General features: G+C 34.7%; 1 protein-coding gene across 3 annotated transcripts in view; it reads left to right on the top strand.

Moving 5' to 3' along the window:
* The window catches only part of LOC145668756 (arylamine N-acetyltransferase, pineal gland isozyme NAT-3-like), a 32,069-nt gene extending 13,215 nt beyond the window's left edge, over positions 1–18,854 (top strand). Inside the window, exons 3-4 of one of the 3 annotated variants that reach the window (XM_081736901.1) lie at positions 3,384–3,782; positions 16,844–18,854. In XM_081736901.1, coding sequence (XP_081593027.1) covers positions 3,384–3,782; positions 16,844–17,191 — 747 coding nt within the window. In that variant the 3' untranslated portion in view covers positions 17,192–18,854. The remainder of the gene's footprint in view (positions 1–3,383; positions 3,783–16,843) is intronic. The other 2 variants (XM_081736903.1, XM_081736902.1) reach the window with 2 other exon arrangements.
* The last annotated feature ends 7,847 nt before the right edge of the window (positions 18,855–26,701 follow it).

Here is a 26,701-nt window from a genome sequence, read left to right as displayed (position 1 = left end):
TGAAACTATTTATTTGGCAAATATCTATGCAAAGGACAGATGCAGTAGCGAGAAGAAATAAAATGAACCACCTCCCATAAAAATCGGTTGAGAACTCTAGCCTGTATGGCGCTGAAAAGACATCGATATCGGCGTTAGCGGCCATCTTAAAATTATGACGTCATACACCAGCTCGGCCATACTTTGAGACAAAACATCCGGTAGTACACCATTCTATAGCTCATTACCTATCCATCGCTTCATTCAAAATTTCACGGAATTACATATGCCCCACAACTATAAATGAGTCTTCAAATAACGGACAATCACAACACTACGAGTTTACCTAGGTAATTCTTAATTTGTTGGTTCTGCTTTTCCTGTGACTACACTAGAACAGATTGTGCTGTCAATCATATATATATATACGGATGGATAGATAGATAAATAGATATTTCAACTAACACAACAACACATTGAGCAAGTTTATTATGATAATAATATAAAACCCAATAACAAAACACGTAATAGTTTCAATACACTAACTGTGTCTTCATCAGACTTTCCACTCCTTCTCAAAGTATGAAGATGCAGTGTATTGAAACTTACATGTTTTGTGATTGTGTCTTAGGCCACGGTTGCTTAATGGTAGAGCGTTCACCTCTGGTGCATGGGGTCCTTGATTCGATCCCATTTCGGGCCAAGTGAGCTTTGTGGTGAACAAACACCGTGTGCATGGGTTTTCTCGGGGTCTCATCATCACCGTCTCCGTTAGCCTAGCCGGCATAACCGTGGGACGTAAAACTTAAAGATTTCATTTTATTTCAGGTGATTGTGTTTTATATTATTATCAAATAGCCTTGTTCGGTGTGTTGTTGTGTTTCGTTATTATTTATTTATTTACTTATTTATTTGAAGTATTACTTAACATTACTTGGAATTCTTTTAATATCAAGAAACTTAGATTATAGAAAAGTAGTAGAGAAGCGACCTACATAGTTTTTACAATGATTGTATTTTAAAAATAAAGAAAAGTCGTATTCGTTAAATACGATAGTTGTAAAGTACACTCATGTCCAAAATTATTGTCGCATGTCTATAAATATGTTGTTATAAGAATATAATTGATAACGAATTCGCCCGGTATTTTTTACAATGTTAGTATGTGTATAATCGACAAAGACATGTATGTGGCAAATTGCATGTCAAAAGAGCAGTAAATAAGAACAATAAAACGAAAATAAAACTTTCTTGTCCATTTAGCAACAGTTTGTTCTACTCATTCTAATTTTCGTATTTATAATTCTTTTCCTATAAAATTTACCACAAATATACATTTCCCGATTATACACGTAGTATCAGTATTAAAAGTACCCTGCAAAATAAATTATATTTATATTCTTACAAGAAGACAGTTATAGATATGCGACAATCATTTTGGACATGAGTGTACATATCTGGCAAAGCTGCCAGTACACCAACGACACGATTATCAGGTTATTTATTTATTTATTGGTTAATAGTATACACACTACTCAAATTCTAAAAATGAAATAGATTACAAGAAGTTGGAATTATATCATGTTGAAGTCATTCACATCGATTTTACTAATGAAGTTAGATCTAATTCCCGTAAATACCTAGCGTTTGGCTGTCTCTTCAGAAGCATTGGTCAAAGTGAAGAGAGGGTAAAAAATAGAAACATGTATGAGTTAAAAATCAACAAACTTACTAACTAGGCAAAAACAGTCATTAGAATTTGTCTAACTTCTTTTCCCCGGTGAATTTGTTCGATAATAACTCAAGATGTTTCTGTTTTTCTCTTCTTTGTATTAGCTGTGATGAAGGCTCACAGAGAGTGTGGAAATATAGGCATTTCAAATTTTCACTAAGCAAGCAAAATCGGTTTGAAGTGTGTTAGTGAGTCAGTCATGGAACGAAAGTGTTAAAGAGAAACATTAATAATATACCTAGGTATACATTTTGTGTAGAAAATAAAATGAAGTATTTTAGTTTTACGCCCCATAGTTATACTGTGTAGGCTAAAGGAAATGGTGCTAATGAAAATGAATCAAGTAGTGGAATGAAAAAAACGGATAGAAACCGGAAAATCTTGACAAAACCCACGCACACGGTATATTTCATGTAGGATGTGTTTCTTTATTATCAGAATATTGTGCTAACTTTTAGTTATTATTGCTGTCAGATTCATTGAATTCCTCGTTTGCTTCAGTGTTATTTTACAAAACAATACGGGTTCTGCCTGCTGTTTTAGTGGCTAGCGCGCGCATCTTTTGGGTTCACGGGGTCTCAGGTTCAGTTTCCAGTGAAAGAGCATGCTGTTCCATTACGGTGATTCGTTTTCCACCATAAACTGTAGGAAACCATATTTCACGTATCCTCTGTGGTAGGAATGACGGTGAGCTTCAATCCAAGCAACAGAACAGTACGCATCTTCTTTCAAAACTTTTTTAATAACTGATTCTAACGTTTCAGAGTCACAGTGTGGCACTGGCATTACAGGATTTCCGACGAGTCCCTGGTTCGATCCCAGGACGTACGAGTTTGTGGTAGACGACATTTTTAAGGGATTCTTCGAAGTTCTTCTGTTTCATTCCACTAATTTCTTTCAATTAATCGTTCACTATCTATTAATCGTCCGTCTCCTTTGACCTAAAGAGCATAATTGTGGAACGTTAAGGTAAAAAAAATGATTATATTCGCCAGAAATGTCTTATTTCTTATTTGACATAAGTAAATAAATAATAATAAACAATGAATGAAGTTCATCTAATATATTGATATTTGAAATTAAACACACCATTTCTTTTAAAATATGTAAATAAAATAAGCCGGACTTCTCCTATTTGTAAAATATGTAAGCATCCATAACACTATATATGACTGGCATAGTTTAACCAGGTGGAGCATTGTGTCGAAATATATACTTTTCTTTAAAAGTATATACTTTATATACTTTTTGTAATTTGAAATAATGAGATGCAAGTCTATGGTTGTTTCCCTGTGTATCATTTCACTTCTGTGGAATGTTTTTTATGGAAATTGCATTTTTTTTATCTTTAGAATAGAAATAGCACTCTTTTCTTTGTATGTAACTTGTGTATTTACATCCCACCATCATAATCAAACTAACTTCATTTCGACTTGAAGTGATTCCAATTGAATTATTGACATCCAGGTTTTCAATCATTTACTTTATTCCCATATAAAGAAGATCAAATCTTACGTTTGTTTCACTTTCCCTTTAATCAAATTTTAGTTAAGGGACATTTTTTTATTAACGGTTTATGATAATTGTGTGTAACATGCTATGATTTGTAAGTATTGGAAACTGAAACTATCTCATTATAATTGGTTTGTGTGTTTGCTTGATTTTTTTACAGAGCATCAATCTGAAAATTGTGAAAGAAACAGAGAGAATACCAACTTTACAAGCCATTCTTGAAATTGGATTATCCGGAAAAGGCGGTGTTTGTATCCACAACAACTATTTTATGTATTTACTGCTTAAATCTCTCGGCTATAATGTTTTCGTAGTGTCTGGCTATTATGGTGATGATGAGAAAGAAAGCCATGTGATGGTGATTGTGGAAAACCTAAAGTGTGTTGGGGACCTTGATTTAATCGATGTTGGTTGTGGCTTTCCAACACTGAGGACTGTTCCTTTGCATACGCTTCCTTATGTGTTTCGAGATGCAGGCCTCGAGGTGAAGTTCGCCAAGGAAGGGGATATGTATTTCAGATTGCATAGGAAGGGAGATCCTCTACCAGATCCATCAAATGTAAGTTTTTGAGTAAGTCTCCGTAACAAAATTAGTAGTAATATCTTTGTACATAATGGCGTTAAGGTCGAAATGTCCAATGAACACATTGTGATTTACATGAAAATATATATTTATGTATGGATCCAGCATGATGCATTTTCGTTATTATTTTCAGCACTACTCATTGCTAGTGGATTGGAAACCCACTCCATTAAAAAATAATGAATAATTTAAAGGCAATGAAGAACATGAAAGACTTAGAAAGTGTGCCAGTTAGTATCTGCAAAATGCTATTGCTTAAGCTAATAATTATGACCAAGACTTTCGTATAGAGTATAAATTTGGGTCCCCAACAATTCAGGGCTGAAGAAGCAAAACCTGCTAAATCCATTTTTCAATTTTGTCAGGAGACGAAACAAAAGTAACTCCCGTATATTTCAGAATTGTTGAACAATTTTTTTGTTTAGTGCTCACTACTTAATGCAGATGAGTGAAATCTACCACTAAAGAAAAACAATTGTTCAAAAATTGAATATTCGCTGTAGAAAACAATGTAAGTGCCAAAAACAGTGTGTCTACTGATACTGGAGATACTGGAAATACTTGAATTATACTGGAATTTAATTTTGATACTGGAAATATACTGGAATTTCGATCCACATACTGGAAAAATTATGAAGCTGGTAATTTGTAAACAATATATATATATATATATATATATTTTTTTTTTTTTTGTAATTGTTTTAGTAGTTTTAGAAACAATTTTGTGTCCATTGAGATGATAAATTTTTCCAAAGCAAAAGTTGTATCTATTTTGTGAAAAATGTTTTAAAAAATCATTGTATTTCAAAAGATCAAGGCGAACTAAATTTATTAAAAATAAAATATTCTTTTGATGGTAAAACAATTACAAACTTGAAATCATCAAGAGTGTGATTATTCCTAAAGAACTTTATAAAATCATTGTATTATGTACTGGAATTTTTGTGATAGTTATACAGAATACACTGGAAATATACTAGAATTTCGAGAATGAAACTCAGTAGACACCCTGAAAAACAATAGTTACTGTAACAGTAGACAAAAGATTGTAAATTGTGCCAAGGCGTCACAAAATAGAAAATACTATTGCTTAAAAATACAATCTAGCATATAACGAAGTAAAGCTATGTATAAAAATCTAACTGAAGCATAAACATATTAAAAAATAAGATAAGTGAAACAATTTCAATGTGTCACTTACATTGTTTTCTACAGCGAGTTTTCAATTCTGAAATATAAGGAAGTCACTTTTGTTTCGTCTTCTGACAAAATTGAAAAAATGGATTTATCAGGTTTTGCTTCTACACCCCTGAATTATGATACCGTGAATTGTGCACCTATGGTCCATAAGAAAAGATTTCGGAACAATTATTAGTTTAATTAATGTCGTTTTCTAGAATGTATTGAGCTTTTGGAGGTCAAAATTGAGAATACATTTCTTGTCATTTGAAATTAACATTCTGAAACTACATATACAGCGTTTTATTCGATGACCTTCTGCTGTTTTTCCGGCAACATCATAATCCTGTCGCCATAGGATTTTCGTGGTTTCTGATCATGACACGCGGTCTTCACATGCCTCTTTTGAAACTAACTTAACGCCGTTAAAAAAGTTCTGTAGAGATCAAAACAAAGATAGTCTGACTGTGCCAGGTCTGGGCTATATGGTGGATGCATTAAAATCTCTCAATTTCTGACGGGTCGTTAAAATTTATACGTTATGACGTTGTCAGCGTGGCATACGACATCATTTTTGGTGAGCAATTCCGGCTGTTTCTTTTGAATTGCTAAGTGGACTGACGCTAACGGTCGATAGTACAGCTTTGAGTCGATTGTTCTGCCCGGCGGCAGCAGATTGTGATAAGCAACGCCCTTCCAATTCCACTAAACCCACAGCATAAACTTCTGTGTGGAGCTTCTCCGTGCTTCGACCAACGTATGTTTCGCACATTACAGTCATAGGTTATCTACTTTTCATCGGTGATCGAACCAGAAATGGCTTTCTAACTGATTCAGAAATGGCTCTGCTTCGTTACATTTCAGTACAGATTCGCAGATAGAAATTCGATTGAGTAAATGTTCTTGTGTCAGATCATGTAGCACCCAAACGTCTATTTGTTTATGTCATTGGCAATGTCATGACTCTTACATGCCGATCTTGCTTGACTTTTGCCAGAATACGTGTAATTCATTTTTGCTGTAATTGGTCGCACATTGCGAGCTGCATCTTAGACATGGTAATTTCCAGAAAGAAAGCGACTGAACTATCTTTTGTCTGTTGTTTTTGATAAGGTATCTTGCCTATAAATAGCACAAATTTTTCCATGAGCCTTCGCAGAATTTGCACTTCCATCGAAATAATGTAAAATGTAGCGCAGTTTAGCGGAATGTTGATTCATCTTCAGGCGCAATACCGCACGTTTCATTATAAGATTCCAATACTTTCCGTACGTTTACTTGCTTCAACTGTCAGCTGCCAAGTGACGTTAGACCTGATATACCCTTAGATTTGGGACATTAACCCATCTCGATTGCAAAGGCTTAATGTTTTTTAGACTACCTGATAGCATTTTGTAGAAACTACCTGGTTCACTTATACATTTTTAATATTCTTTATTGTCCAAGTTATTGACTAATATAAATAAATTGTGTATGAGCTGCTTAGCGAAGAGCTTTATCCCTTCCCGATTTATATGTTACTTGTTTATTTTTTAAAGTGGAAGATCCTGAATGCACAATATACAGAAATGTTAGTTTGTGTTGATTTAAGATATATGAGTGTAGATAGGTAAACTTTGTCTCGAATTCCAGAATAAATACATGGTTAATCTCAAATAGGTAGAAATAGTAACAAATAGAAAGATATGTTAGATTAAACATCTTCGACATCAAATAGAGCATAGCAATGATCCCACCAACGACACTTATAATGAAAAATCTTCCTTTAAAGCTTAAAATCTTTCTTATATAATGAATCTTCTTTTAAAACTCAAAATCTTCCCCTAATAATGAATAATCTTTAAAACAAAATCTTCCCCTAATAATTAATAATCTGCCTTTAAAACAAAATCTTGCCTTATTAATGAATAATCTTCCTTTAAAGCACAAAATCTTCCCCTAATAATGAATAATCTTCTTTAAAACACAAAATCGTCCCCTTATAATGAATAATCTTCCTTAAAACACAAAATCGTCTCCTTATAATGAATAATCTTCCTTTAAAACACAAAATCTTCCCCTAATAATGAATAATCTTCCTTTAAAGCTCGAAATCTTTCCTAATAATTAATGATCTTCCTCTAATTTCCATTCATTTTTAAGTCATTATCCTTACAATATTTCGACACTCTCTGAAAGTATAGTTTAGTAACTATAAACTTCCTTTATTTATTCTCTTAAATTGTATATGTACATCGTTCCGCTGATACTTCCTTCAGCATACAGTTTAATAACCCCCTGGGCTCCAAGCACACACTACTACATAAATACTATAGAGCCCAAATAACGTGTACTGCACAACCTGTATTGTACATAAAGCAAACAACCGAATAACGTTAAGCAAACAATCCCATGTCAATTCCAAGTTTAGTACCTAAAACCAAAATAATTTTCGCCTACGATTACAATATCAATCAACTATATTTCCAGGCTCAACATCAAGTTATGGTGGTTATGTATTGACGTCAGTCTATTAAACATTGTAAGCAATACGAACTGGATTTTTGGGAATATCTAAGAAAGGAAATTAAACAGACAACGGAATACCTTAATCAGGCAAAGTAGCGTATCTCCATGGAAATAAACGTGAAACATTTGTCAGTGCATATTTCCTTTATCTATCGCCCAAAGGTATAGGTTTTGGAACCATATAATTTTGTGATAACACTGGAGTTAACAAAATTATATGATTCACAATTCATTATACAGGGTGTCTATTGGTCATGAAAGTCATGAAAAAGTCATATATTTTGCTTAGTGGTCATGAAAGCCATGAAAAAGTCCTTTATTTACCCAACTGGTCATGAAAATCTGAAATCTCAGAGTATATTTTTATACTTCATACTTTTATATCTCATACTGCATGTACTGAAACAGTTGTATCAGGTCAGTAATTGTGAGAATTTCCCCCACCAGTTAGTGCTGGCTAACTGGTACTTTAATGTCTTCCTAGCTGCTCCCCATTTCATCTTCTAGTCTCTGTAATATAGTAACAACTTTTTACTGTCCAACTTTCTGATCTGCTATTTCTTTACTTCTAAGAAATGTAAATTGTATATTTTTGGGCCTTTAGACTTATGCAAATAATATTATTCGTTTGAGTTTGCAGATTTTAAATTTGATGATCTATTTTTTTAAAAACGAATTTCTTTTATAATTTGTTTTGTCTTTGGGCAGTTTTCTGAGTGCTTAATTTCAGACAAATTTCTGCTAGATGGATAATTATACTCAGAATTAAAACTTCAAATACAGCATAGAGTGATTCACTGGTAAGAGCCGGCCCGTATTTAGGTAAGTGCTATTCTGTGCTCGAGCACAAGGCGGCGAAATTTTAGATTCTTTAAGATTCACACTAAGTGATATTTAACACTAGCAACCCGCATAGTTCCGATGCACCACTGATGGTAGGGGTTTATTATTACTAATGGTAAATTTTTATCGCCATGGTCATAAAAATTTGAACAAAAAGGTCATGAAAATCATGAAAAAGTCATGAATTTACTTTTTGGTATTCCAGTAGACACCCTGTTATATAATTCTAAAACGGATACCAATGTCTTTCATAATAAGCAGTAGTTCTTTCGGAAATACATGGGAAATTGGAGAATTAACCTAATTTCCCGTACCTCTATAGATGCGAATTCATGAAACTTCGAAAAATGGAAAAAATCAACTGAACCGGGAATGGAATCTGAGTCTACAGCTTATCGTGCTGGTGCGTTAAGCACTAAGTTGTCCAGTCAATTTTCTGTTCAACCACATATAGTGATGTGAGGTGGAAATTTTTTCGGAAAATTTTCCGTTCTAAAAAATGTCAGTAATCAAATAACAATTTCTCAGCAATTATAAAATTGGTTGAATTCATGTAAGAAAATGTTATTTGTGAAAGATTGTTTAAAAAATCTGAAAATTTTCATGGCTGAGACAATTTTCAGTAGTATGTAGGAACAAATTAAACAATTTTTCATGAATCGAAATATTTTGTGTCTTGTATGAAAAATTGAAGAACGTTTTATGAGTCGGAAAATTTTCATCATTTTGAAGCAAAAAGTAAAACAACTTTTTGCGAATCGGAAAGTTTTATTGCTCTGTAGAAACAAGTTAAAGGAATTTTCATAGATCGGAATTTTTTTTTATCACGATGTAGAAACAAGTGGAAAAAACTTTTCATAAGCCGGACAATTTTGGATATTATGTATAGTGATGTTTGGTGGAAAATTTTCCATTATATTTAACTGCACATTCAGCTACAAAATTGAATTTCTGTAGAGGAAAGTTAGTCAGCAACAAATTATAATTTTCCAATTAGCTTTCGGGAAACGGAAAATTTTCTAATATTTCAAGTTGGGAAGTAAAATTTTACACAGTGTTTCTCTCTCTTCATCTGCGAGCTCCTTCGTTGCTAAACGTTTAGCATACGTGCCTTTGGCATGGAAGACCTGGTTTCGATTCCCAGCGGGAGCTATGTTCGGATTTCACGTTAATCAGTTGGTCCCGTCTTATATAGTCTCGCTGCTGAAATGGACGTTAAACTCAAAATCAACTCAATTCAACTCCCTTCTCTCTCTCTTTCTGTGTGTGTATACAAAGTGCAGAGAACATACATTGAGTTCGTAGAGTACAAATATCCCATTCTATTATTTAAAATTTCAATTTATTAAAAATCATGAATATTTTCCGATTCATAAAAACATACTCCACGTATTCCTACATCGTTGTTTAGCCGTAAAATTTATTGGTAATAAATATTGTCTTAAAAAGTTTCATGAAGTGAAAATCTAACGATTCTTCATTTCAAGAATGTTTCAAAAACTTAAATTCGTTCTTCTCTCAGAATTCACCTTTGATCTTACAATATTAGATTTCGTCAGTTTAATACGCATAAGACTGTTTTCTCATAGCTTTACTACTTTTCTAGATTTACATATTGCAACATTTATAAATAAGTAGATATAATAATATAAAGTGCCTACTGTAAATTTTTGACTACCCAAAATTCGAGTTTAAGTAACTCATGAAAGCAAATACTGACCATTTTCTGGAAATAAACATTTATTTATTCATATATGCATTCAGAAGAGAAAGTGAAATATAACTAATAAGGAAGCTGATTTGTGTAGTTGTTCTTCCAATAAAATAATAAAAGAAACATAAAAAGCAGCACTTTTAGCGCTGCGTTCTAAAAGCAAGTAATTTCATTTTAATTTACAAAATAAAAAACATATTTCTTCATATATATATATATATATATATATATATATATATATATATATATATATATATATGTACTTGTTCTATCGAATCGTCATTATTTCTAATACATTTTTATACATAATAATGGTAGTTTTACAATGCAAATATCTGCTCTAAGATGTTGATTATACAAAATTCCAGTATGAGTTACGAGTGTTAAACACAATAAAATCATTTTCTGAAGATTATAAAGATTATTTTCTGTTAATGTAATTCTGTCAAAAATAATCTTCATAAGGAACTTTTATGTAATTATTTTATTACATAGGCAGGCCTACATGTGAAAAAGTAGTGGAATTTTCTGTTTTTGAAATTGATAAATTCACAAAGGTTTCTTTTCAATTTTTTGTTACATTTTAAATATTGGAATGGGATATTTGTTTTCTACGAACTCCATACATGTTCCCTGTACTTTACACACACACACACACACACACAGAGAGAGAGAGAGAGAGAGAGAGAGAGAAACACTATATTTTTACTTCCCAACTTGAAATATTAGAAAATATTACTCTTCAAAATTTCTGGTTTCCGAAAGCTAATTGGAAAATGATAATTTGTTGCTGTCTAACTTTCCTTTACAGGAATTGAATTTTATAGCTGAATGTGCTGTTAAATATAGTGGAAAATTTTCCACCAAACATCACTATACATAATATCCAAAATTGTCCGGCTTATGAAAAGTTTTTTCACTTGTTTCTACATCGTGATGAAAATGTTCCGATTCATGAAAATTCCTGTCATTTGTTTCTACAGAGCAATAAAACTTTCCGATTCACAAAAAAGTTGTTTTACTTTTTGCTTCAAAATGATGAAAATTTTCCGACTCATAAAACGTTCTTCAATTTTTCATACAAGACACAAAATATTTCGATTCATGAAAAATTGTTTAACTTGTTCCTACATAGTACTGAAAATTGTCTCAGCCATGAAAATTTTCAGATTCTTTAAACGATCTTTCAATTTTTAACGTTTCTATACATGAATTCAATCAATTTTATGAATACTGAGGAATTATTACGTGATCACTGATATTTGTTAAGAACGGAAAATTTTCCGGAAAAATATAGAAGAAAATTTTCCACCTCACATTACAGCTAAACAACGATGTAGGAATAAGTGGAATATGTTTTTATGAATCGGAAAATTTTCATCACTGACCACATATATGCTTCACTCATGAGGTCGGTGCTGAGACGATATATGGAGTGTACCACAATTCCTGTTACGATGAAGTTTAAGAAATTTGCTCGCAATCTTGCATTCTTTTTTCGCTTTATTTATTTATTTATCTATTTATTTACTTTTTATATTTTTTTCGAAGTGGAATCTCCCAATGATGTGGTAGTCTAAACAAAACCACATATTAAGTGTATATATATTAATCTGTGTTTAATTTCAAGGATACTTTTTGTGTGTCTTAAGTACACTGACGGAAATGGAAATCCCAGCACCAAGAAGAAGTTATGCTAGGTAAATGAAACTTACACAGAATATTCACCTACATGTTTTATTCCAGTGATACCACTTACAAGGTCACAACTCCCAGGACGCGCGTGTATTGCCATATAAATGTGGAATCAGTGGAGCATTAGATACGTGCCACGCTGGTGAGAAACAGTAGTGTCATTATGCCAGTCTACGATAACGCGTGCCAAGAGTGTACTGAATGCCTGGAAGACGACAACGAACCGTTTGTCGGCGGTTAACGCAGTTCGAACAGGGCGCGTGGTAGGGCTGCAAGAGGGTGGATTTTCATTTCATGACATCGCAGCAAGAATCGGTTGAGATGTCTCCACGGTATACAACTGTTGGTAGCAATGGTCTCGGGAAGGCACTACTACCGCAAGGCGGGTTGCGGGCCTTCTCGGGCCACCAAAGAAAGAGAGGATCGGCGTATTCGCAGGACGGCCGTGGCTGATCGGAGGGCGTCTGCAGCTGAAATTCGAGTTGCAGTGTCAGTACAAGAACTGTGGTGAATCGTCTACTGGAGTGTCGGCTCCACTCTAGACGCCTTGTGGAGTGTTTGCTGTTTACTCCTACCCACCGTCAAAACCATCTACGGTAGTGTCGCGAGAGAGCCCATTGGAGGGCAGAATGGAACTCTGTGGTATTCACGGACGAGAGCCGTTTCTGCCTCGGTACCAGTGGTGGACATACACGAGTCAGGAGGTGGCCTGATGAACGTTTGTTGCCAAGCTGCATTAGTCGTCGTCATACCGGTCCGACCCTGGGCATTATGGTATGGGGAGGGATTTTATATGACCACAGGACCCCACTAGTATTCCTAACACCATGACAGCGCACGTCTACATCACAATGGTGATTGAACCTTTTGATCTCTCGTTCATGAACGATATGGATGGTGGCCTGTTTCAACAAGTGTGCCGGTGCTGTGTCATCAGTTATAGCTCAGAATATGAAATAAATAAATGCAATCAAATGGGGATGGAACTGATGCACAACACGGTACTTAACTGTAAAATTGTGGTTGAATTTAAATAAAATTCAAATGTTTTTAATTTAGAAAATGACTAGTTGGGGAAAAGGTGAGAGAAAGAGAAAGGTTGTAATTAAAGAATAGGAATGAGCACTAGCCTGACATATCCGACGAAGCTGGTGTCGTCCTGGTCATCTGGAATGAATATCTGGAGAAGTCTGGATTAGCTGGTGACAGTCAACATCTGGATCTTAATCCTGTTGAACTGCAAGGGGCGTCGATAAGCGTTTTACGATAATGTCCTTCTACATCTTCATTCTACTACTCTGTTGACAAACTTAAAGGTGTCTGCGGCGATGAACCGTCAGAATGGTACTCTTTGTCTTGTGGAGTCGGTGGTCCTCCAATGGTGGGATCCACTTCTCTCCGATGATCCTGCACCTGTCCCAATCGTGTGTTGAATACCCCCTGTTGTTCTGTTCCTCGTGGTTTTGATCAATTCAAGAATGATGACCTAATCGGGAAGTATCAGGCTGTGCTCGAAGGTATGCGGAAAGGAAAGAAGGAAGCTAGTCGAAGTTTATTTAACAAATATGCATTTACAACAGGTGTCTGAGAATGTACACTTCTAGTCAAAGTTTTCTTTCATAAGTTTTCAAAAGTTCATGCTTCTTTATATCAAATACACAGTCACTTCATTTCCAATAGACAGATACTTCACACAAGATAACGTTCGTCCCCATACCACAGCTACACTCTACGTGCTCTTCAAGATGCCAACGTGTTACCTTGGCCGGCAAGATCTCCAGATTTGTTTCCAATAGAACATGTGTTTGACATGATTGGATGACGCCTCCGGACCCATCCTCAACCAGCAACGACCATCGCCGATCTGACCTTACAGGTGCAGCAGGTGTGGAACGCAATCCCACAAGATAACATCCGACACTTCTACGATCGATTGCCTGCTCGTGTGGACGCCTGCATTCAACGAGGCGGTGACTATACTGGATACTAAAGAGGAATATCATCCACTTCCGTCCGGGGATGCACCTGGATGCATTCTGTAAGATCTGTACTTCAAACTTGAATCAATGTCGTAACACATGTACATAATTATTCTGTGTAAGTTTCATTCACCTAGCATAAATCCTTCTTGGAGTTGGGATTTTCATTTCGGTCAGTGTATTGTATATGCCATGTGCGATGTTAAATGTGTCTATTTGACTAGAAAATAATATGAGAATAAATATTAATTACATGTGTTTCCTGTTTTACATCTACTTTTAAATGAAAAAAATGTGGTGACTTTACCGTGATTTTCCAACTACAAAAAGATGGTTCGTGTTTAATCACGATAGATATGTATTCGTTCTCCTCGCTCCTCTTGCGGTAGACATCCCAATTATTTATATATCCTCAGAGAGAGTTTGGAACTCACTTTTATTTTTAATGTAATAAAAGAATAAAATGGCATGTTAAATTTTGCGTTCCTTAGAATACAGACAAAATACCAATGCTAAAGAATACAGGCTGAATATAAATAATTCGTGGAAGTAAACAGGAAAAAAACTGAAAATCTATGGAGACGTTGCGTGATAATCACAAAGCACACCAAATGCGGTTAGAGTTTGAATGCACACATCTGCATTCGCAACAAACGAACCAAATATTTCCGGTGTAAAAATTTAATTAAGAAACAGTGCGGATTGATAAAGCCATTTTTGTTCTATGAAGCAGTCAATCAATACTTTGTAGTTTTATAATTAAAATTTTTGTGTTAATAGTGCAAGTTTATTATTTCTGCGTCAAAGTACGTCGAAAAAAGTAAATACAGTACAGTGAAACCTGTCTATGTTGGCCACCATCGGTTCCATCGAAAAGTGGCCAACTTAGACAGGTGGCCAACTTACAGAAAATAAATGATATTTGTGTATTTTTAGAATAGGATTTCTAGTATTACTTGATTCTAAAATTTTAATAAGCAGTGGCACGACAGCTACTTATAAATAATGTATATAGAGTAATCATAAAAATATAAGTACTAGAAAATATTACTATAGTATGCGAGAGCGCCGATTTCTCTGTAAATTTGGGGGGGGGGGCATTCAGATGCAAAAGGAATATATATATGAAGATTTTAAGACAAATTGCACTCAAATTATACCAAATATTGTATACTCATAAATAAAATAGGGGCCACATGAGCTTTGGGGGGCCCGGGCCCTCTCGGTCCCCCCAGGATCGACGCTCTTGATAGCATGTTTATTATATATGCATACCTTTCTCTTCCTGAAAACTAGTCTGGTACATTAGATTATTCGGATTGAAAACACAATAACACAAACAACCATGAAATAGAAGTGTATGTACGCAGTTTATTGAAATTGATATTATAGCACACTGAGTTATTCAGATTGAAAACAAGAAAAGCTGTTATAAATTGAGAAATACATATGCAATTTATATGACTTATTTTCAGTTGTTACTGAATGGTGGTTCATTCTAGACATATTTGCTTTATTCTTTTTGGCAGATATGCACATTCTAATATTGTAGTTAACTACCTCTTGTTAATGACATAGAAGTGTTTCCTTTGGAGCAAAAGATGTTTTGAGAAAATCTTGAGGGAATTCATATCTCAAGACCTCCGCTACCTTTTGACATGCAGTCAGGTGCCAATAAATGACAATTGAGCTTTAACCTTGAGAATTTTCCGGAATTACTAAAGCTTCCCACTGATGAAAGGAGCCGATATAGCTAATGGTTTTACCAAAACAGACGGGGTAAACAAATACGTTCAACCATTTCTTGAATTCCTGTACGTGCTTTTTTTATTCACATCTTCCTTCACCACCCTTTTATGAGGGTAGTGTTCTGGCCATTGACCTCCAAGAACAAATCGTGCGAATCTATGCTTCTTTGAGTCCAGTCACAAATACAGAACATCTGCCTCTCATATGGGAATTCGAAAGAGTTAAGAAAAATAACAAAACTGTATTTTTCGTGGCCAAGATACTCAGGTAAATTTATCATTATCATCATAGGGTAAACATTGCTTCAGTGTGGCCAACTTCCAAGTTAGACAGATGGCCAACTTATAGAGTAGTAAGTAACGAATGTCTTACGGGAAAATGCAGGTTCAAGACGAACTAGGCCAAGATAAGCAGGTGGCCAACTTAGAGAGGTGGCCAAGTTGACAGGTTTCACTGTATATAAATCGGAATAAAATATCACTAATTCCATGTTATACCATATTGCTGACCGACGCTGATTAACATCAATATGCTCATGCATAGTATATTCATACTAGTGATAAGATACTTATAGTTTTATAATATATAATTGTAATCCGAGTATATAAAAAATTCTCAGAAATCAAGATATTAAATCAAATCTACTGAAGCATCTTCGCTCCTAATATTCGATATTTTTTTCGTATGCTCGAAATGACTGTCAAAATGACCTTTTAAAAAATGTCGTAACTTCCCTATAAATTTATACATATCCTATAGATACGATATGTAAAATATTTTTATGTTAATTAGTACTGGACTTTGTTCGAAGGTGTAGAAACACCAGCTAAGATACACGAAAGCCCCCTCCCCAAAAAAAGCAGGGTTTTTATTATTAACACAAATATTCTAATTATACGACGATAAATTACATATTGTGTATTTATTAACAAGATAACAAAGGGCTGTCTCTTTTTCTTATCAATATCATAGGCAAAAATTGAACTTTATCAACATTCATGCATTCATTTGAATTTTACTGCTGACAAAAAAAAGTAAAATAAAAAATAAAGAAAAAATAAATAAATAAAAAGTAAAAGGTTGTCCTCAATTATTTGCGAGTTATAGTTACAAAATAACGAGCTAATAAATTTACCTGTTATGTACAAACTTCTTTCGTTATATGGTTTAATTATTTCTTTTCATGAAAATAGTATAAATGATGGTAAAACCTGCTCCGTATTCCGTAAAACCTGCTTACGCTCAGATATCTGATTCGAATTTTATTTAACAATCTGAAGTTCTTACATTTAATAACAGTATAGGATCATTCATGATTAGTATTTGATTTATTTACCTTGTACATTGATGTTATTACTTTTCTCTTTCAGAATTCTCCTTTAAAGGATGGTTGGAAACAAATTTTCCGATTTACGTTGACGCCACGAGATCTTAATTATTTTCAAGATCCAATGATGGAAGTGTTGCGTGATTCAAAAAATAGCATATTATGGAATCTTCATTTGTACCGTTGTCCAGCTCCAGATTATGCAGTCGGCATGAAGGACAGAGTATTATTTTATTTTCGTCAGAATGATGAACCTGAAAAACAAGAAATTCCAGACGAACAAATGTCAGAAGTAATCCTTAAATACTTCCCAATGCTAGACGAAAAGGAAGTAGAAAACGCTTTGGTAGTGTTTCGTAGACGGTCAGATTGGCTCGATCCAAAAACATGAACTTCGTGACAATAACAAGAAAATCAGAATAAGCAAATTGTTACCTGAACTTTTCTTGGTAGTAGAGTCGTGTTTTTGAGTGAGTACTTGCAGCAGTGCTAAGAACGCCAGCTTTTATTTATTTATTTATTTATTTATTTAATAGAACGCAAAAGCTTACACCCGATTATAGTTCTTTTAGGATCATAAAGTACATAATACAGAAAGAGAAGTATATTCAGTGGTGGATTAAGCTTCCCGGTGCCCTTAGGCACAAACTTAAGGAGCCCTTCTCAAAAGAAAAGAAAAAAAAAAGTAATATTTGCAGCATTATCACAACATAATCCGAAAATTTGTGTACACATCGAAATAAAAGTTGAAAGAAAAATCAATAATGAAAATTATAGTGCAAATAACTCACTTTGAGTTCAGTTTAGGCGTTATTTCTATAATGATGTCATAATTACATTGACAAAAAAATTTAACCACTTAACAGTCATAACTGAAGTTGTTTCCATCTCACTTTGGTTGCTGCAACTCATATATAAGTTCTTCGAAGTTAATGTGTCCATCAGTCAGATTGTCTTTTCGACGTGAAGAGTAGATAACTCATTCAGTCTTTTATAACAGATGGTTGAACGGAGATATGACTTCAACCGAAGGTAAATGTTCAACTGAGCATTTCGTTGCAGCAATAGCGATGTACGAAAATTTTCTTAGCGCAGTGTTCACAATTCCACAATTTGAAACATAGATTACAGTTTTTCTTTCCATAGAAATGTTCAATATTTCTGCTGGCAAACCATTGATTCCTCTGGCCTTCAGAAACCGCGAAAAATGTACACATTCATCTGAGAAAGTTGATTTCATATAGATATCAGATTTCATATGCAGCCTGAAGATAAACTTCTCGTTCAGCAGTAATACCAGAACCGAACTTTGTAGAAATATACTGAAAACCTTGAAGTTCTCACACGTTAATGGATTGCTTTTCTTTTAATAAATTCAGTATGTAATTTATAAAGAATAGGGAAAACATCCCAAATTTAATTTGTTTCCTTCCTGTTAGAAAAACCTCATTCACTCGTATTTCATCAGCTTGAATGCTACGTTTTCTAAGTCTTTTATAACTGCATTCATAATCCAAATAAATTTCCTTCATAGATTTCTGCTCATAGGAGTCGAACATGTTAATAAAGTTCACAAGTGATTCAAATAAATCATGCACTATTATTAAATCTGGTAACATTTTAGAATTTCTGCAATATGTCCTCCAAATAGTGATTAACTAAAGTTTTCTCTAGCCTGTTCAATTTATTGAAGGCTACGTTTTTGAACTAATGGTTTCTCAAAAGAACACATGAGTGAGACCTTTCATCACGCTATCCCAGTTTTCATATACAATGTTCACGCTCCTCTTCTCTTACTGACCAGCATGTCTGTGATAAAGATCCTACTATTTTGCTTCCTAGATTCATGAAAAAAAGAAAGGAAGTTCAAGCCTTTTGTAAATATTTTGAAGCGTAGTGAAAATGCGCCTCACGAAATAAAATACGGAACACGCTTCCCGACAACTATATGCTGCACTACTTCCAACCAAATTCAATGAGCTGTGAAGCGCTCACACTACAGTTTAGAACTTACTTAATTTGAGCTTGTAAACTTGAGTATTCCCAGACATATTGCTAGTATCGTCATAAGACAGACGTCCACACTTAGTAAGGTCAGCAGATCTCTTGTCAAATTTATTACTGTTTCAGCTTGCCGTTACTTGTCAATTTCTTTACGACAGGAAAAAAAAAAAAAAACTCCATAGTACGTAAGTTCCATCTGAACATGTGACTAAACATAGTTTTCGTAAGTCCAACGGGTTTCTGACTTAGAAATTTTGTGAGTAAGATTTGAAGACAAGACCTTTCAATAAAACTATGAAAATATGATAATAAAGAGCAGCGTTGCAAACAAAGAATATTTTCGAGAAGAAAATTCCGTCACATTAATTAAAAAAAAAAAAAAAAATCCGGATGTGATCACTGATATTCTGAAAAAAAAAAAAAAAATTAGAGCTTAGAGCGGGTGAAATTACGCCTAACAACGCAAGGAATCAACATAACGTCTAAGTGACACGAATCACATCAGGAGAAACCTAGGTGTCCTCCCCTGCAAACTTATTTTGGAGCAAAAGACTTCGTCGTTTCACAATAAACTTACAGGCTCATGTTTCAGGTCTTTTGCTGCGGACTGTACAATACTTGTTCATTCAAAATAGTCGCTGTCTACAGCCACACTTTTATTATCACTCAGCCAAGATTGGATTCCGTAACGAAAGAAGTCTGGAATGCTAAAAATCCTTCAACCACATATCATCAAGGAAGTCATTCCCTGACAAGAACTGATTGAGATACCGTAAGAGGTAGTTGTCAGTGAGCGAGATGACAAGAGAACAATGGTTGATAAAGGGTTTCATACTGCAGCTCATGGAGAGTGTGCTCCATTCTTTGAGCGATATGTAAGCGTTCGTTGTCGTGCAGTCTCTGCTTTTTGGACGTGTACTGAGTTTGTGACATTAGACGCGTTACCTTAGTCCATCCCTGTGTTGTGCTACTAAAGCATGTTTTCAATCAGACGTCAAAGCAGACATTTTATTCGTACCAACCTAATATTTAAACTTGAAACAACATTAATATCTAGAAAATGTTTGCTATTTTCAGTTTAAATTAGAACTATTATTGCAAATAATTGATACTAGTAAGTAAACTAATTTTCTCTCAAATACTGCCTTGATGACCTACTGTATTTCACTCAAAACTGAATTAATCACGAAATATATAACCGAATTTCATGCCAAATGTATGTTTTTAGTAAATACAATTCTACTTTCTAAATATGAAAACATGGTCTGTTGACCGTTGCTGGATGCTTGGGGACAAGTTTGCGATGTATTTCTTGGAGTTCAGTACCATAAACAATCCGTAGGAATGATTTCGCTTTGACCGAAAAGGACATGATGGATCACCAATAATATAAACCACAATATCTTTTGCGAGTTTTGGAAACAGCCTTGGATGTTGTTCACGATCCAATTACTCTCCTAACAGTTCATGAGTATCGTAGTAGATCCATTTAAAAAAAAAAAAAAAAAAATTAAAAGTGACAATCTGTTGCAGGAAACCTTCTTGAGTATTTCACACACCTCCATATGGCAATCCTTGTTGTCTGGTATTGTGAGGTGCAGGTAGCTATAGAAGAACACTAAGCATACCAAAAGACACCAACACAATAATGATGAATAATAATAAGGTGGAGTGGCTAGGGATATTCAATATTAAGGTAAATCTAAAACAAATGCAAATTAAAAGGAATTAGCATAATAAAATCCCCTTTTTGGAGATAATGGTGATCTTCTGTGGAAGCCGCCACTGCCACTCTTGATAGTCGGTAGAGCATAAATAAATGAATAAAACAAACAAAATATAAATCTCAGGGTATTCTCTGACGACAGTTATGGTCTAGAAGCTACTTATAGAGAGTTTCAGAATCAACAAAGGTTAAAAAAAATCTCAAAATTGAAAACAACCAGGTAGCAGCCTGTTAATTACTCTCTATACTCATAACTGTCCTTTTTAGTTCTTTGGGCGTACTTCTCCCTGGGCCCCATTCAGGAAGATGGTCAGATGTACACAAGACAAGGAGAAATGTTTCCTTGACTCACTCCTGAAATAAAACATAGGGTTAGCATTCAGGTACTCACCGTACAGGAAAACAGACACCCTTGGAATACTTTTGGTAGATGAAGGTTTATTCTTTCTTATGAGGACCATTGATGAATGAAGATAACACTCAACACTTCCATGTTACTATACACTTATTATTATGAATTTACTTCTTATTATGGTGCACCACTCACTAAGCGAATATACACAAAACTTTTCACACTGAACAAACAAACAAACAAAAAAAAAAAAAAAAAAAAAAAGAAAAACAGAAATTTTGAAACTAGAGGTCTGTCTGATCTCTCCAACGATCTGCTAAGCAGATACACTAAAACAACATTCACTCCTCATATTTGTAGGTTCACAGTCTCTCAGAGAGGAGGACTAAACAAAACAATACAAGATTTATAGGTAAAATTTCATGAATATAAATATATATATATACGATGCAGTGTCCTGACGATTTCACTGTCCCTCTTGTTCACTTATGGTAGTTTATTTTACAGAAAGGTTTGACACACTGTCCATGATGGAGATTTAGAAATGGTACCTTCCACATTCCCATTCCACTAACATTGAAATGTTCGTGACGAGACGTACAACTGAATGGTCACTATGTAAATGGTACTGACTCAAGAACAGTCAGCTTGTAGCAATATTAAATGATTGCTAGTATCCTTGTTCTAAAGTCCAAGGATGGCACTGCCGAATAGCGTGACAGGCCGGTTATTTATCAAATAGAGATTTGACAATAAATTCCCTATTCCATACTAGGAAGTAACGAATAGTGCTACTGCACTGTTAATAAAGTACGTAAGCAGAAGATTTGCTACTTAGCCATGCTGGCCTCGATATAGTTAAATTAACCATAGTTCACACTATTGGAAACGCTTGATTTTTGGTGATACAAACAAACATGATGTGAATTCCAATCTTGGAGAATAGCACTGTTCTGTCGCACTAGTAGTAATTCAACAAATAAAATTTATATTTACAAGCACTGTCCACTACTAAGAATTTCTGGCTGATACATGTCGGTACATGTATATAGTTCACACCACTTCAACTCTCAATACTTGAGAAGTTTGAAACTACACACACGATAGTTCGAAGTATACTCTTCCGTGTCCATGAAACAACTTCCCCTGCTCAGCACATGAACAAGGTTATTAAACTCCACAATTCTAAGAAACTAGTGGACTCGCTCTTCTTAGAATTTTCCCACAAAGGGTTTGATCCCTCAGGCGAATTATCGTGGGTGGTCTCCTACATACAGCACCACAGAAACTAGCTTCTGCCTGACACCTAACAGACATCTCTTGGTAGGTGCTGCCCTCACGCATGAGAGCGGTCACTTTGAAAGCTTCTGCACCAAACAGAAGTCCATAACAATAACATATAAACATTAGCTATTTTCACTGAAATCAAACACTTTGCATAATATATACACATGATTAAATATACAAACATAAAGTAAATTATATACAGAATACAATGGTAATAATATATACAGCTGTCATCTCTCAGAGTATTTGAAGGAAGTCTCTTTTCCTATGGCTTCCCTCAAAACTGTCTGCTACCAACCCCGGTAGCCATTACCACAAGAGAGAGAGAGAAGAAACATTTTAGGTTATGGTTAATTTTGAAAATATACAAGATCTAAATGTCTTGAACGCTGGGAAACACGTTGACAAATATAGTCATGAATTTTAAACGGTCTTTCCAAGAACTAGTGAGCGTAATACGTTAATATTAATATTTTACACATAAAATGAGTCAAAATAAAATACATGTTTTCAAAAATGCAATGCATCCTGGGAGAAAATCTTAGATTCGCTCGCTGACGAGGTAACGAACTTGGGAGAAGCAAAGCCAAGCACTTGCTACGTGTGAGATTCTTTTAAAAGGTGTGAAAATCCCACCTTTAGAAATTCAGAATCTACTATGTTGACACTAAAATTTTTACGACTTTTTCAACAAAGCCTGGTGAGTGTCTGAAAGCAATGTCTCCACCTCAGCATTGCTCTACAAGAGGAAGTTAACAGTATACTTTCTATACTTAATGCGTCATCTTCTCTTGCTCATTCAGGGATTTCTTCCCTCGTGAGTTGTCATAGACCTAACATGCAGTTTCAAGGCGGCCTAGTGTCGCCAAGAGAAAAAAAAATCTCCGTCCAACGTAGCTCTGTAGCCCCAAAGTTCAAACTTCTATACTTGAATCTATAGTATATGATATGATTTCTCCTTTAATTGAACATATGTGGAACAGTATGATAACGATATAACTTCATTAATGCATGTAATATATACAATATAATGTCCCAGTAATGAGATGCACGCAAGAAATAAATGATTCATTAACCTATAAAGGAAATAAAATACACACACAAATACAATATACATGAATATTGTATTAATACTCTCGTATTACGCTCGGTGTTTACCCAACTAATACTCATAATAATAAGATAATTTTTAACATGAACGCTAATTAATAAGCAATAAATTTAACCACAAATTACCATGTATTTAAATAATGATATGTAAATGTGCCCTCATCTGCATTTTGATATGCAGATGAAGGAGAAGGCACTGGCCTTCTACAGTATGAACTCATACGGCGCCAAGAGTCTAACTACCCACCTTCAATAGTATGGTGCATGCCTAACTCGTCTGAAATTCCAGGATCATTTTTCAATGTTGTGTCACCGATACGAAATTTCACAAATCAACAGCGGATGATGTATTCATTACCATGTTGAGCCCAAATGCATTCCTGATGTTTTTCGTGGCTAAATGTCCAAAAAATCCAAGTTTGAACTCGTAAAAGAAAATCATTCACATTTGTATTTTCTTCGTGTGTCATACTACCCTATTCAACAACATACTGTTCCCTGACTGATTGGGTATTCCAGGCTTGCTTTCTGAATATACGTATACGTAGCTTGTGATATTGTGCTCGTGACCTTGCTCCATGCATTGGTTGTGTTACAAGGAGTAGTTTTCTACCAGACGTGAATTCGAACTTTCGTCGCACCAACCCAATATGGAGTTTCAAGTAAGTTGTACTGTATCTAAGTTAAGTTATACTGTATCTAATATCTCTCAGGACTGGATTAACCACTAAGCAAAATAAGTAACGTGCTTAGGACGTCAAGGGAAGGGGCATGACACAGATTTTCCATAGACGAATTTATCATAGGTCATGGGCAAAATGGTACAGCTGATCCTAGATTCACAAAAGGGGTCCTGTATTAAATGAAATATATATATATATATATATATATATATATAATAAGAGCATTTATTTATTTATTTATTTATTTGCCTGTTTTGCATACAAATGAGAGTATTCTCGAGTACGCATACAGTTGTCAAAATTACAAAATAATTATATATATGCTATACAAAAAAACTTACAAATAGAGTAATATATACATAATTATGTTTTTTATAAGCTTACACATTCTTAACATAATTAACAAAACTAATTTATAAATTGTCCTCAAAAAACTCATTTACCGAGTAGTAACACTCATTTACTAAGAACTTGTGAAGATCAGATTTAAACATAGAATATGATTCGTTTTGCTTTAGAAAGTCAGGTAACTTATTGAAAATTTTTGTACAGTTAATATATACGCTTTTTTGATAAAACGAGAAATTTTGGGGGATAACATGCAAATTATTAACGAACCGAATATTGTATTTATGGACGCTAGTGTTTTTTCAAAATAAGTGTTTGTTACTTAGGTAAACAAGATAATTTTATATAGATACACACAAGTTAATGGTAATGTTTCTTGTCCTCGAAAGATGGGCTTACAAGAAGGTTTTGGTGACAATCCAAACACAATCCTTAGTGCTTTCTTTTGCAAGCGAAACGTGCTAATACATTCAGTTGAATAACCCCAAAAAATAATGCCGTAACTTATTAAATAATGGAATTTTGCATAGTACACTGAAACTAAAACCTGTGTTGTGACATTACCTCTTATTCTACGGAGGGCGAAACAAATACTACTTAATTGCTTCTTGAGTTGAGAAATATGCTCATTCCGAGTTAGTTTCGAACTAATGGTGACACCAAGAAATTTAGTTAAAATAGAAAAGTCGACTTTTTTGTCATTTACCATTACATAAGGAATAAATTTATTTTGAAGAGGATAATAAAAATTTAGCAAGGAAGTTCTTAGAGTGCAGATTTCTGCCAGGAGTCATGCTTTAGAAGGAAACAAAATTTGTTAACATAAATAAAAACAAAAACATTTTGTATATAGTCTGTGAAATTTGTGTACTTCCTGTAATGTAGAACTTCAATGAAAAAAAATCCACCTAGAACATAACCTACTTGGCGTAAGTGAAAATAATAATGATAGAGGTTAATGATGTACATTAATCTTGGGAATAAAATAAAAGTAAAATGTTGTAACTGCCTCACTGTCCACGGAGGTTCACGTTATCGTTCTTGTCTAATTTTGTTTATGTCGGCTGTCCTGTTAAATCAGCTACTGAGAATGAGCCTGCACAGGGGCGCTAGCCGCTCACTCAGAGTCTAACATGCCATAGGCAAAAGTTAAAAAAAAAAAAAAAAAAAAAAAAAAAAAAAAAACTAGTAAGTTGAAAATGGCCAAATTGTGAATGACGCTTCTTTTGACTGTGCTTATATTTTTTATGGTTTATTTATCTCATGGTGATGGAGTGGTGGTAGTAGCTGAGTTTGTATTTCAATTCGCGTCTGCCAATTTGCTTGGTACTGGTGATGTCACGGTGTTCATTTTAGTATGTAGTGTAGTTGGTAGTGAGTACAGCAAGTGATTTTTTACTTACGTGGAGGTGACAGTAACTAAGTTTGTTATTATGTGATACAAGACTGCCTGTATCCATGCAGCGTACTCCTACATGGGGTCAAGCCTATTTCTGTATCTTACAGATTCTAAGAACTAAGATTAAGATGGTTACTTCTACATCTACTGTTGTTATAGTGGGAAGACAGTGTTCATAGAAAATGGTGAGGAAATACCAGAAAATCCCAAAGTACAACTCTATTTGCATTGCCAAAAGCCATGAAACAAGTCATGGAGGCGATTAGAGGAAGCATCTTCAAGAAGAAGGCAGCGGAAACGTTCGAAGTGCCACAGGCAACACTCGTTCGGCAGATACTTAGGCAAAATAAAAGATCGATGAGACATCCAACTGTGTAGATGGAGAAGAGGAATATCCTCTCGATAAGGCTATATCAGCTCCAATGAAGAAGAAGAAATGAAGACACATACTTGATTAGTGGTGAAAAGAAGGCAGATATTCTGGCTGTATCCCAAAGAAACAGTTTCCTTTACTGCTTAACAAACTCTGGACTGCAATGAGTGATATTGTGGACAAAAGTTTAGTTTCAGGATTTCGGGATACTGACCTGATAAACTGAATCCTAATGAGATCTTACAACGAATTCCGAATGGAGTCGACGCCGCTACTGATACAATTAGACGTCAGTTTTGTGGAGGTGTTGAAGGAACACCGAGGATGTGGAGAAAACCAGAAACGAAAGCAAGGAAAGAAGATACAACTAGGGACAGGGCATGTGCACCACATATTGCTGAGGCAGATTTGCAACCTCTTATGTCTGCAGAGGATTCTTCATCAGCGACCAAACGGTAGTGCAGTATTACATCCACAAATCAACGTGCTCCCGCTAGCCACAATCAGGCACTGACTGCCAGTCCTACTGGTACCCAACTACAACGACGGTCAAGACCAAAGCCAACATCAACTTGCGGTATTTGCTGTGTAAACAAGATGGATTGCAGGGACACAACTG

Source organism: Thermobia domestica, chromosome 13 (assembly GCF_964235325.1).
Source record: "Thermobia domestica chromosome 13, izTheDome1.hap1.1, whole genome shotgun sequence".
Taxonomy (NCBI): Eukaryota; Metazoa; Arthropoda; class Insecta; order Zygentoma; family Lepismatidae; genus Thermobia; species Thermobia domestica.
This window is presented reverse-complemented; position numbering and strand designations above follow the sequence as displayed.